The 14,656-nt window shown below is 33.5% G+C and overlaps 2 protein-coding genes across 2 annotated transcripts in view; one reads left to right on the forward strand and one right to left on the reverse strand.

Moving 5' to 3' along the window:
• The window catches only part of LOC145246655 (neuronal acetylcholine receptor subunit alpha-10-like), a 1,821,427-nt gene extending 1,821,331 nt beyond the window's left edge, over positions 1-96 (reverse strand). Inside the window, exon 1 of the mRNA XM_080108363.1 lies at positions 45-96. The gene's annotated coding sequence lies outside the window, so the exon portion shown is untranslated. The remainder of the gene's footprint in view (positions 1-44) is intronic.
• Positions 97-576: 480 nt separating this feature from the next.
• Positions 577-1,026, forward strand: LOC145246485 (uncharacterized). Its single transcript, XM_080108104.1, has one exon. It carries the CDS (start codon positions 577-579, stop codon positions 1,024-1,026), a length of 450 nt encoding a protein of 149 aa, XP_079964230.1.
• Positions 1,027-14,656: the final 13,630 nt, after the last annotated feature.

The following is a 14,656-nucleotide window of genomic DNA, read 5'->3' on the forward strand; positions in this document are numbered from 1 at the left end:
TCTATATTTAAATTGTAGAAAAAATTGAAAATTATTTGACTTACCGTCTGTAGAATTAAACAAACATTCAGTCCGTTACAGAAAACGTCTTACCTGAAAGATAAAAGAAATATACGTTAAAATAAAAAGGAAATAGCTTAGATCTGGAAAAAATATTGCATAGTCATCAATATTTAGCGTTACAGTCTTTTTTTTCTCTCGGTAATACTCTATTTTTGACACTTATTCATGAATCTTTATACTTTCAGATACGAGAATATTACTATGAGTAGTATTTTAGACAAGCGGACTGCAATTGTTGAGCAGTTTAAAGCAGGAAACTCCAGGAAGGATATCTGTAAGAGCCTGAAAGTGAACAGAATGCTGGTGTGGAGGACTTTAAAACGTTTTGAGGAGACTGAAACCATTCAGAATAGGCCAGGGTAAGGTCGCCCTCGAACAGCTAGAACCCCTAAACTTGTTTAATCCATCAGACAAAAAATCAGGACGAATCCTAAGAGACCCATCCAGAATCTGGCTAAAGATTCGAGAATGTTGTATGGGACCATGTCAACTGTACTCTGAAAGGACCTGAAGATGTTTCCATTCAAGCATGTCAAGGAACAACATTTTTCTGCTCAAGTTGTTGATAAACGACTCCAAAGATCCCAGATTCTTCTTTCCCGCATTCAGGATTGCATGCTACCAAATCTCGTTTTCAGTGATGAGAATAAATCTGATGTTGAATACCACTTTAACGTACAAAACGATCGGGTTTGGTCGAGGCATGTGGACGAAGGATCCCGAGTGGTGACAACGAAAAAATGTGCCGCCTCAGTGATGGTCTGGGCAGCCGTGACAGAGTCCGGTAAAATTCCCCTGCTTTTTGTTGACCAGGGGGTGAAATTGAACCAGCAAAACTATCAAGATGAAATCCGCGTTGGCACATTGTTGCTCTGGACACAGAAGGACTTCAAAAACGCCCCTTGTCTTTTCAGCACGACTCCGCACACTCACATGGAGCCAAAAGGGGAAGTGGCTTTCTGAGAATGTCCCACACTTCATTCCCAAAGAGGAATGCCCCCCCATCTTCCCCCGATCTGAATCCTGTTGACTTTGGGATCTGGGCATACCTTGAGAGTAATGTCTCGGCCACTCACCATTAAAGTTGGGAAGCTCTGAAGGTCAACCCTGAGAAGGAGTGGACTAAAGCCCCTCAGAAAGTAATTCGTAACACATGTAAGTCTTTTCCTTAACGGTTTCAACAAGTTATTGGCGCAGATGGTGGGCATACGGAATAATATTTTGTGTATTAACTTTCTATTGCCTTTTCTTCAATAATACATTTGCAAAAAGTCTAAATTTTGTTTAATTTCTTAAATATAACCACTTTAAGTTGTAACGATAAATACTGATGGCCCTGTATAATATATTTATAGAGATGTTGTCTGTAATAAACATCTCACTGTCTAACTAAGCGGTAAAATAAACTATGCAATGTACACTTACTGTTTGTGTGTTGCCGTGGTTTTCATGACTGAGTGTTTGTTGGCGTACGTTGTAATTTGCTGACTACGTGTTGGTTGTATTAGAATACAACCAACACGTAGTTTTTTGACTGAGTATTATGGTGTTCATTAAATAGTTGTTGATAGTCTGTTTTGTTTTAGGGTTCTGTGTAGTTTTCTAAGCTTTTGTGCGTAATCGTTATAGTTCGCTGACTAGGTGTTGTTTGTGTCTATGTATTTTTCTGACAAGGTGTTTCTTAGCGTACTATAGAGTTCGCTCATATAGGTTTTTGTTTTCGTATAATATAGAACGAATAGGTGTTCATAAGCGTACGATCTTGGTTTCTAATTTTATGATTGTTGACGTACGATGTAGTTCATCATAATGCTTCTCTCAGTTACCATTTTTCATTGACGAAATAATCTCCATGTATTTGCAAATGGAAAAGAAAGTTTTCTTTTGCGATTTCTTGAAATTTTCAACATTATTATGACTAGGAACCATTATTTTGCACGATATATCTAATTGAACTGCTACTTAGATGACATAATTCTTCCCTTAATGATAATAGTTTATTTAATCTAATGAAATCAGTCGAACGTTCAAAAACTCATCCATCTACAAGCAAGCAAAATAACTTTATTTTTGCATACCAGCATCCAAAATAAAACGGAAGGTCATTTGACAAAGTTTTGTTCTTAGAACATTCCATTTGTGGAAAATACCACGTGGCAATTTCCAGTGAACTAGAAATCTTTGGTTTCAAGTTTAATGTTAATGAATATGTGTGTAATTATATAATAGTATTCTGTCCCTAGCACGCACTGTTTCTTCTCCTCACCTGGTGGCCTTCATACCACCGACAAACCTTTACACCGTTATCTCAGAATTGGCTGCGGGCCTCTGTGAGAGGTAACCGATTGTTAAAATTATCAGAGATGGCACTCAGATAGCAGTTAAAGATTACCAGCGTAAAGGACACAACCGGGGAACAAACGCCCTTGGGTAGAAGAATAATCGATAGAATATTCTGATAAACTGATTCCAAAGACAACGCCACATGATAATACCATTCTTAAGTGAAACCTCGGTTTATTTTCCCATTAGGGGAAAGCACATTTTTCTTTTACGATTATGATCAATAGAACATTCTCCAAACTTTATTTGACTCAAAATTTGAAAAACAAATTCACAAATCAAAATGATAAAAAACAGTCCAAATGCAAATATAAAATGTTCTTATAAAATGTTGAAAAATTTCGAATTAAAAATGTAACTTAAAATAATCAACTTTCAAATAAAAATTATCCATTACGAATTTAAAAAAAAGTTCAATTTCAAATAAATCAGATAAACTTGAAATATATAAACATTTCCAACAAATTATTAAACTTAAGCTTGAAAATATCGAATTTATATTCCAAATAATAGACATTATATTAAATAAGCCAACTTGAAATAAAATGCTGAATTTACAAAAAAGTGAATAAAAATGAACATTTCGATTAAATTATTATGCGTACTCACTTTGAGTTCTTGCACAGGCCGCCATTCGAGATTGCTCACATAAAAAACAAAATCTGGTAGTATCCCTTCCAAATTTCCAATACTCTTCATCCTATTCCATAATTTTTTCAAATGAATTAGAGTTATCGCAACTTTCGCTTGACATGGAATTCTAGCTGCTAATAAATATTATTCTTTATTGGATTTGGGGTAGCAATAAGCTACGCCAAGGTCTCAGTCTACTTCGCAGCCATCACGTATAGGGCTGGTCATTGTTCTCACCCACCAGTCTGAAGACTTCAAATACTCCTTCACCGTTCCATTATTTGGTGTGATGCCAATCGATGCTGGCACTATTTTGGGGGGATGGGCAGTACCCTCTAATATTACAATTTTGCAATTTTAATTAGTTTACTCACTTGGATTTTTTATGCAGACCAAACGTTTTAAAACCATTAAGTACCCTGGTAAATTTCAATGAGTAGAAGTTCCAGTAAAAAAATATTAAATAGCAAAACATAAAATTATTTTTGATAACACTCTATATATAGTAATATGCATGTTAATCAGGAGGAGGTGCTAGAATTAAAATTAAAACGCTACAATTAAAGTTATAATCAGTGTAGATTTATGCTAGATACGCATAAGAGCTAATAGTACCCATAAAATTAGGAAGTCTTATTGTCGGCATACGCTTTTCTGAATGAATATAGATATAAGTACACTATTTTAATAAAACAAAGATAATATATATATACATACATATATATATATATATATATATATATATATATATATATATATATATGCAAATAATCATATTATTATTGGTGTTGGGACATTTAATTGGAAAATTAGAATGTTTGGAGGTACCGAAATCTGTATTGGAATCGGAGAAAATTGTGCCTATTTTCCGATGCTTAAAACGATTCTATTTAATTGCCTTTGTTAATTTTATTTTGTTCAACACAAAACTGCCGATAGTAGGGATTAAATAATAAATATTAATTGATATTAAACTACTAAATAATAAATATTAATTGATATTAAACTACTAAATAATAAATATTAATTGATTTTAAACTACTAAATAATAAATATTAATTGATTTTAAACTACCAAATAATAAATATAAATTGATTTTAAACTACTAAATAATAAATATTAATTTATTTTTACCTACTAAATAATAAATATTAATTGATTTTAAACAAGTAAAACTAAAATCGATAGCTCATCCCACACATGTGCGTTTTTACATTTGAGAAAATATCAGCACATTTAACGGTAATCGTGATAAAATAACACTATTGTAATCTATTTAGAGGTTTGTATAAAAGCGGAATCGGAGTCGATACGTCTATTTCGGAATCGATAATTATATGAGAATTGGGAACTAAATAACGATAGATCAATATATAAATCACGTCACTTTTGTAGACCCCGCTACCTTTGTTACTAAACTTCTTTATTTCTTTTACTTTTTACCTTTTCAAATCTATTTCTTTTACAGTAAGTTGCGTTATTAAGACGCTAGCCGTTAGCATATTTTTTAAAGTATAGGTTATATCTCCGACTGTCTCATACGCCCTGCGTAATCTGTAACACACACACACACACACACACACACACACATAAAAACAGACACGTGCGTACAAACACGTCCGCAGACATATTTTTTTACACAGTGATCACCACTTATCAAGGCCCGGAAGCTACTCAAGGATAAGGGTTATTACAAGTACATTACGTTAGTGTGGAGATTTGATGAAGTGTTTACTTAAGGGGGCGGTTCATTAGGAATTTGTTAACATTGGACTTGAAGGCAACCAAGTTATAGTCCAGTGGGAAGCAGGCAGACGGAACAGAGTTCCACAGGCGTGCAGTTCTAAGAAAGAAGCTTTGTTCATGGAATCCGCGTTTTGATTTAGGCACAGATATAGAGTGGGAGAAAATTTTTCACAGTGGATCCAGCTAGACGGGTGTTTTTCGTGAAAGATTGGCGAAGGGGGGCCAGAGATTGGAGTTCAGACGAGCACCTGCCATGGAAATAACGATAAAACAAGGATAGGCTCGCAACGTCTCTTCTGTGTGAGAGAGATATGTAGATAATCGTGCAAAAAAAGGGTTTCGTAATTAATCTATATTTTCGCTTAAGAAAGTAATAAACAACTCATGCCATAAGAACTAAATTTAATCTGAAAATCCTATCTTAAAAAAAAATATCATGCTCCGTTTTCTGCATGAGTCGCCAAAACATATATACATGTAATACAATATATTAGTATTAGAACGATTAATTAGAATCGGAATAGGGAATCTGACAAATCGGAATTTTAAGGGAATTGGAAAAAATATCTATTTTGCGATGCCAAAAGTGATTCCTTGTTTCTTTTTATCATTTGATTTTGTTCAAAACACTGTCTTCCTTGATTGGAGTAAAAATAACATGATACATTATTATTGATATTAAAGTACCAATAAAACAAAAATCCATATATCACGGTAATCAGTAAAAAGAACTAATGCATAGTAAAATATGTACAAATTTATAAAGAATCGGAATCGGGTTAGGTAGTTGTATTGGAATCGGGGCTTTAATACAGAATCGGTAACTGTATCGGAATCGGAAAAAACATTGGAATTTTTCCATTAGTAACAAACACCCACACCCCCCCACACACGTATATATATATATATATATATATATATATATATATATATATATATATATATATATAAGAAACTTGTTTCTTACATTGAGCACTTTCAGTTTTTAAGTCCGTCAACTTAGCTCATATGCGTAGATCGTAATATAATGACTACATCAGTCCGACTAACGTTAAAGCATTAAAAAAAGACAAAATCTTTAATTACAAGTGTATCTCTCGCAGTTGAAGGTAGCCGAATGGTTCGGGTCCTTGTTAATGAAGCCAGACATGACTTCTGTTTCCGAGGAATCGAATCTCCCGACTGCCGTTAATCGTTACACCCTGCACTGATGATTCTCGAAAGGACGAAAAACTAGTGTCTGTAGGTATTTAGTTATCATAGTAAATAATTATATATATATATATATATATATATATATATATATATATGTGTATGTGTGTGTGTGTGTGTATGTGTGTGTGCGTGTGTGTTATCAAAGAGACAATTTTTAATAAAGCAAAACTTATCAAGATGAGAAAAGCTCAACACTATGCAGTGGGGCAAGCAATAATATTAAATAAAAGATGAGAAAACATTTTTTTATAACCCTATATCACCTGAACAATAATCAACAGATGAGGGAAAAATAAAGAAACAACTCTTTAGGGCATACTATTTCGAAGCTAAATGTTTCTCATCAGAAGAGAAGGATCGGGTGCATACAAAATGCAAATATAGAAACAACTGCTTGAATGCATTTAGATATGAAACGAGAATGAAATCATATGATTATATTTACCATCTTATCCTATTTCTTCATTATAAAATAAACACTTTTTTAAAATTTACTTTTATGCCCCGGTAAACGCCTGATAGCCCTGCTAGGAATATATATATATTACTAGTATGTGATATTTTGTTCCTTTTAAATATCAATCATAAAGAATTCTTGTTGAAACGTCCTCATAAATAACCATATTCTATCCAATTTACACAATTAATGGTTATTAAACTACCACTTTACATTCACTAACCATTATCCTCAAGTGGCGTCCCGGCCTTGATAAGCGGTGGAAGTGGAAACCTCCGTTAACTCTCGCAAGACAATGGATTTCCTCTTTGAGGGTAGCTGCGCATGAAATTTTGAGGAAGAGTTGCGCAATCCCCAAACACGCCTCTCCTGAATCGGCTCTGCTGGAGTCCAGTGTCAAGGAGAATTCCAGGACGACTGAAAACCATGCCGAGATAAGCGGAGAGAACATACAGCACATGGAATTCCTAAATAGTCCTCCACTTTAGTATTGACCAGCCTCAGCGTTGCTTAACTTCGGTGATCTAACGAGAACCGGTGTGTCTACGTGATAATTGGTTAATCTTAAGTATTAACAAATCCTAAACTATTAAACGAATTTTATAGAGATCAATCCTCAGCGCTCAGAGAGCATAATCACAGACAGTGCTTGTGAAGATTATGATAGTTCTTTTCCATTATGGCATCATTCATTTTTTTTTTAACTTGACAAGGTGCCCACGTGGCACGGGCACATTTCGCAATATACTTGAATTTGTTTGTCTCTATCATGGCAGAGTTTAATCATTCTAAATCACCTATAACGTATTTTTAGAGTTGTGTAAATATTATTAAATTAGACACTTTATCGACGTTTTATTCCAAGCATTACGTCCAATGCTACCCAAAAAGGGTCAATCTACAAAATAACGTTATTTGAGTCGCATATGTGGCGTTTTAGTTACGTGATTTTGTTTACCGAAATAGAGTTCAAACCGAATAGGCTTTCCATTACTCCAAATTATTGGCATAAACCAATTTTCCTCTTCCTCTAGTTTCTAGCATCTGGTGATATAAGTAGGGTTATAAAAATATGAAAATTAAGAACAGAAAAATAAAAATAAAAAGGAAAATATTCCATTTCCGGAGAAAATATGATGAGGCGTTTTTATTGTGAGCGATGAAAATAATTCAAAAATGTATATTTCGATTAATATAAGTAAAACAAACTAAAAAAAAAATAATAAATCTCACATAATTATAGAAACCGTTTTACGCATCAGACGTGGATTATACTTCCAACCGAAAAAGTTTCATTTCTTTGCCGCCATCTTAAGTGCCCTTATATATTGATGTATAGAATTATCAAAAAGATGGGAAAGGCAATTATATAATGCCAAAGTTTGCTGTATATATATATATATATATATATATATATATATATATATATATATATATATATATGTGTGTGTGTGTGTGTGTGTGTGCGTGTTAAAATTAGAAGGTACAAACTTTATTTTTATCTATATCTCTTGTTTCAAATAATAAAATATAAAATACGCCGTTAATAAAAGAAAATAATAAATTTTAATCCGCATTTTAATTTCAAATAATAAATGCTGTAAATTGTAATTCTTAAAACGTTAACTTCCGTCATGTACCGATGTTATGTCCCGATTATTGAGCATTTTCATCTGGTAAAAATTGTCATATAAATATATATTTATATCAATATTTATATATGCTCTTAAAGTTTTGGTTTGGTTGTTTTTGTTTTACGGCATATCAACCTTTTCAGGTTATTTAATGCCGAATCCAAAGATTTTTAAGAAAAATTTTTGAATAGAATATATTTGTTGTTTTCAAGTCGGTTTCTATTTAACCTATAGTTGGGACTCTAACAGGTACTACCACTCCGGGTCAGAGTGGACCTGGGAGCAATGGCAATTAAAGGGTGGCTCCACACTCCCCAAAGCCCGCAAGCTGGGGCCTCGCCACTGGATATAGTTTAAGGTCATATCCAGGACCTATTAAAGTTTTCAAATTGCTTTAAATATACACTTTAAGGAAACCCCGGCGAGTGAACGGGGGTCGGTAATATGCACATTAATTACAATGCTCCTATTACTATTCTGCTTTTGTCATCGCACCCCCCCATTTAACCTCATCACATATAGTGATATAGAAATGTTGGAAATGTTTCGGAGTCAGCGACTTATACGCATGGTTAAAAATTCATGATAATAGGATATGTATATTTTAAGTGTAAAGATGGTTTTGTCTCCGAGTCAGTTTTATAGGGGTAAAACCCTCCTATGTATTATCTATTCTCTTTCGGATATGGTATTGTATTATCTTTTCTGTTTACATGTTAGAATCATACTAGGTATCACTTCCTCTTTAAGGAGTGGTTCACTATATACATTTTTATAATATATATCATTTTTATAATATATATCATTTTTATAATATAATATCAGGTATTATCAGTTGTTTTGAAGGGGATGGCCGGAGTGCCCCCATGACCTTGTTCTTAAGTTCCGTTGTAGTGTCGTATATTTTCAGTCGTCATGATACATTTTGTTATATTTTGAGGTTTCATTAAAAGAGAGTCTTAGAAAGAGTCTTATTAGGATGTTGTTGTAAGAGACTTAGAGAGATTGTTCATGTTATTACGATTCTTATATATTAAATGTTCATTCCTTAGATGTGTAGAAGAAGAAAGCTCTTTGAGTGATGAGACAGTGTTCAGACAGTCTTAGTGTAGATATGATGTAGATTCACATTGTGGATATGAGATGTCGAGAAGTGTATGTAATGACATTTTATAACACAGATATATAATACAATTTTCACTTTACCTTTTTGTAAGAATCATAAGACAAGACGACGTTTTATAAAACACATGATGGTTTATTTCGTCACGACCGGCTGTGGTTTCCTCATCAAGAATTCAAAGCTTCACATTTTAGTTTCAAAGTGACGTCTCGCTTCCTAAGACGTTCGATTTCCCAACTCCAGACTCTCTCTCTGAGTTTCTCACTGACTGTCTCACTGACCAACTAACTAACTAACTCTCACTTTCTATATTGAGAAATCCATTCATGTCCGGCTCAGTGAGCAAAATTCACGTGTCACCAACATGCGCGACTTTGCACGTTTCCCGAACATTATGATTTCCCAATAACCTATTTTTTCTTTGATGTTTTTACAAAGGAATTCAACCTACATATCTAATTTATTTAACCCATATTTTATTATCCACATTCTTTTAACAATTGAATAGTTTATTTATTATTTATTTCATCCGAATTAACAATTGACTGGACATTCCATTTAAACTTATTGTTCTTTAAAACTTATGTCCAGGGTTCGATTTCTGTTTTCTCTTATTTTCATTTTAACTAATCTCTCTATTTTTATACTTACATGAAAAGGGGACAGCCCTTATCATGTAACAATTTGTCCCAAGCATTACCATCTATTTTCATAGGGAGTTTTAGAGTCACTCCTCGTTTCATTTATTTATTTAGGTGGTAGAGTGGTGTATTTTAATTTGTTATAATTTCCTCCCAGGCATTTCCCTATGTTTATGTGGTGTAAATATAGTTTGTTCCTCACGATACCATAATAGCAGTGTAACATTCTCCTTTGGGGCGAGGGGATTTGCGATAGTGTACTATGCATTTAGTTTTTATATCCTCCCCGTTTTCCGCGTCCCCTTTTTTATGATAGTTTTAGAGAGTCATTGTATTATTGTACTCTCGAGAATACGTCTTCCTTTTGATGTCAGTTTGTTTCACCTGTCTAGCTAAGAAAAATATACGACTGGATGGAATCTATACTTTTCTAGTGTGTTCCCTCCTGATGAATTAAATTATCTGGAAACCGAACTAAAAAACCACACAAAATCGGCCAAACACTTATTTATGAATATAATAATTTTAAATACAATTTGAGAAAAACAATCCATACTTCTATCCTAAATGTTCGACAATATCTAAAAGCTTAAGGGATAAACTCACATTTGAAAACAGGCGTTCGAATAAAAACCACCGACCATCGAGCGTTTCGTTTGCCATTTCCGTTTTAACTTTTTATCATCAGATTTTTTTAATCCTTTAATTATCAGATATCAAGTTATACTCATGAATTTTACGAGGTTATTAAGAGTGCTCAATAGATAAAGAGCAAGATATATTTTGATTGATATACACCACTTTATATGGTCGCGATTTTTCCATATCAATATATATATATATATATATATATATATATATATATATATATATATATATATATCAATAACTATATATGCATGATTATTTGAAAAGGAAAACCGCGAATTTATAAAATAATGTTAATCAACGTTTCATCCTATTTCATAGGACATCATCAGTATTCTGGAGATAAAAATGTCGAAGAAATTGATAATAAATCACATGCGAGTGAACATGAAAAAAGTCATAAAATCCTTTCCATTCTGGGCAGAATCTACACGTATATATGTATGTAAGTGTATGTGTGTGTGTTCTATTTTTCTCAACGGACGTAATGCGGTTAAAAAATTCAATAACCGTATCGCTACTTCGGAAACGATATGGGTGAGGCAAAAAAGATTTGATTCTGCTAACTAGAAATTTGAAGTAGGCGAGAATTATAGACAACCAGTCATTTGATTCACTTTTTATTTTTGCTTTATCTTATGATTGGTTTCTTTTTTCCCCTCCTGGATGCTTAAAATAACTTCTCTGGCGTTTTAGACGTTTGGGTAAACTTTTATTAACATTCAATGAATAACATATTCTATATTCCCCATTTACATTACAATATTCTATTTAAATTGAAAACGGCGTATGTTGTTAACAGAAACAGATTTCCAAAATCTATGTCTTCGTAGATATAACCTAAAACTGCAGAGTAGTTTTTAAAAAAATCAAAGGTCACGTGGTGTGTATATTACTATAGGCACTCTTGTTTTATAGTATAGATCAATTTTAATCCTGACCTAATAATACACACACCGGCGTACGCGCGCGCACACACAAGCACACACACACGCGTATATATATATATATATATATATATATATATATATATATATATATATATATATAATGGTAATGGTGAGAAGCCTTGACTGTCATTTGGGCGATCGGGTTTCGATCCTGGCTTGAGACATTTCCCTGTCTAGCCGCACTGATGAGCTGTGGAACAGCGAAACCGTACTGTATGTGGATGACTATAATGCTCCCTATCTTGAAATGATATACAAACTGTCATTAGCCTATTAAGCGACGGTCTTTGTGTAAATAAATAAAGTGGAGGCAGTTGGACGATGCCAAACTATCGTTAATTTATTACCCACACAGCGTAATGGTGAGAAGCCTTAATTGTCATTTGGGCGGTCGGGTTTCGATCCTGACTTGAGGCAGTTGCCTATCTAGCCGCACTGATGAGCTTTGAAACAGTATTCCATGTGGATGACTATATATATATATATATATATATATATACATATATATATATACATATATATATATATATATATATATATATATATATATATATATATATATATATATATATATATAGGGAGAGAGAGAAAGAGAGAAAGAGACAGGGATATCAAATACTCTTTGTTCTATTTATTTAACTAGCAAACGATTTAACTTCTTTGCACATTCTTTTAAACATTAAGTTTAATTAATTCATTACATTTTTGGTTTTCTTATTCACTATTACGTGTAATTGTATTAATGCAAGTATTTTACATGATTTATATATGCTTTATATTTGCATAAAAAGTTCATATTAAACACAAAAAATCTGTCTATATATATTTATGTATGCGTGCATATTTTAGTTTTGAAAATGTTGCCTACTGTTATACCGGCCTTCCTTGAATAGAGGAATTTACACCGATTAGCACTATAAATAGCGCTAGTAATTCCAACACCGGTGAGAGAGATGCGACTGCACTTAAACTGCTAGCCGAGTGCCCAGCAGATATACTGTTGGGCACGTTCCGTCTGCCTGCTTCCCACCGGACTACAAATTGGATGTCTTCAAGTCCAATGTTAACAAATTCCTAATGAACCGCCCCCTTAAGTAAACACTTCATCAAATTTCCACACTAACGTAATGTACTTGCAATAACCCTTATCCCTGGCCTTGATAAGTGGTGATCACTGTGTAAAAAAAATAAAAAATACACGCTTCCCTATCTTTGTACATTATTGTTAATACACTTGTTCCTTAACCGAACCTCGACTTGATTGTTCTTATTTTCACTGTTGGTTCACGACACAACAGATTCGCGACAAGGAATTGAAACGACCGTCACTGCAGAGAATCAACAAAAGTGATTGGAATAAAGATTCGTAAAATCTTTATGGCAGAACACCTTCGTCATTTACACAGATATTTTGATACGCAAGGATTGACAGCGAATTAATTACTACAATAGTAATTTTGCGACGGGAAAAACTTGCTACCAAAATCTACAGCGAAAAACACAAATGTTGTCAATTATTTAATAATTGAACACACTTACCAAATGTTTTGGAAAGGGAAAAAGGGTAATTTTTTTCTTCACCAGGAGCCATTTTTCCTACGGTAAAAGAAACAAAAACGTTTCCTTTACGAATTCGTTGGATATTAACTGCGACGGATTTTATTTTTGCTACGTAAAAACGCGTGCAAATAAAAAAAAATGTTAAACAAATGTTATTTCGCTGGATTGTTTCTAGTAAGACTAGAAATATAGCGTTCAACAAACTAAGTTACAAAAGGACTGCTTAACTGTTGTTATTCAAACAAAAGAATTTAGAAAGAAATTTTTTTTGTTTTTTTTTTTTTACTAAGGAATATTTATTTAATACAAGCGTAAATTGTAAACTGAATTCGTATGATGGATGGGAAATTCAAAGATTCACTGTCGGAATTGTTCCAATTCCAGGCAGAGCAAAATCTCGCGTTGTAAAATCAGCAAATTCAACAACAAGGAGAAAGGGAAGACAGATTTAAACAAGTATTTGAAAAAATGCTTCAACAACAGAAACGCTTCGAGGAAATATTGATGAAAACACAGGAGGAACAAAGGAACATTCTGGAGGCGACACAGTTATTAAAGCGGACGGTAATCATTACACATTTTCTCAAACAGCTGTGTGGACCGCTATTGATAATTTCAATTAGATGATGTCACTTTCGTCCAGTACTACAGACGATATGAGGATATTTTTATATCGGATTGTGGTACCTGCTCAGACGCGGAAAAAGTTAGGCTTTTGCTAAGGAAATTGGGAACAGCCGAGCATACAAAGTTCGTGAATTTTATTCTCCCCCAGAAGACTAGTGATTTGAGCTTCCAAGAAACAGTTACGCTACTTACAGAACTGTTTTTTTGCAAAAACGTCTCTTTTCCATAGGTTATATAAATGTATGAATGTTACTAGAAGAGAGGAAGATGACTTCACTACTTATACAAGTATAGTGAGCAAGCATTGCGACGATTTTAAACTGAAGGAATTATCAGCAGGTAATTTAAGTGTTTTATATCTGTACAAGGGCTGGTCTTAAATAAAGAGGCTGAAATCAGGCGTCGTGTTTTAAATAAACTCGAAAACGAACCGAATTTAAAACTACAAAACTTAGCGGAAGACTGTGAACGGTTTATTGCGTTGAAACAAGACACTTGTGACATAGAGGAAAGCGGAGTGTAGCATATTAAAAAGAGCAATCAAAAGAAAAATTCGACTTCAAAAAATAACCAGAGAAAGAAACAGGGAAATATCCACCTGGACCATGTTGGAGGTGTGGAAATAAATATTGGTACAATGAGTGTCCCTACAAATTCAAACAATATGACAACTGCCACCAGAAAGGGCATAAAGCATCGAATTGTAGAAAAAAATCTGGTAGAAAGACATCCATTAAACTTACGAAAATTGAACCTGAGGAACAAAATATCCGAAAATATGTACAGGTCAAAGTGTTTAAACAGAATATAATGCTACAGCTTGATAGTGTGTCTGACATTTCCATTATTAATGCACAGACATGGAAGAGGCTTGAGAGACCCACTATGATTAAATCACATAAAACGGCGAGAAGCGTCAGTGGTAAAAAAATTACCTTCGCAGGAGAATTATTGACGAATATTTTTTTCCAAAACAGAGCCGAAATAGCAAGATTATTTACCATGCGAAAATGAAA

Source organism: Euprymna scolopes, chromosome 24, assembly GCF_053919585.1.
Source record: "Euprymna scolopes isolate OS-2025 chromosome 24, ASM5391958v1, whole genome shotgun sequence".
NCBI classification, from domain to species: Eukaryota; Metazoa; Mollusca; class Cephalopoda; order Sepiida; family Sepiolidae; genus Euprymna; species Euprymna scolopes.

Bases quoted from the DNA above. Each gene is read 5' to 3' on its own strand.
- LOC145246485 (XM_080108104.1), top strand. From the start codon at position 577: ATGTTTCCATTCAAGCATGTCAAGGAACAACATTTTTCTGCTCAAGTT.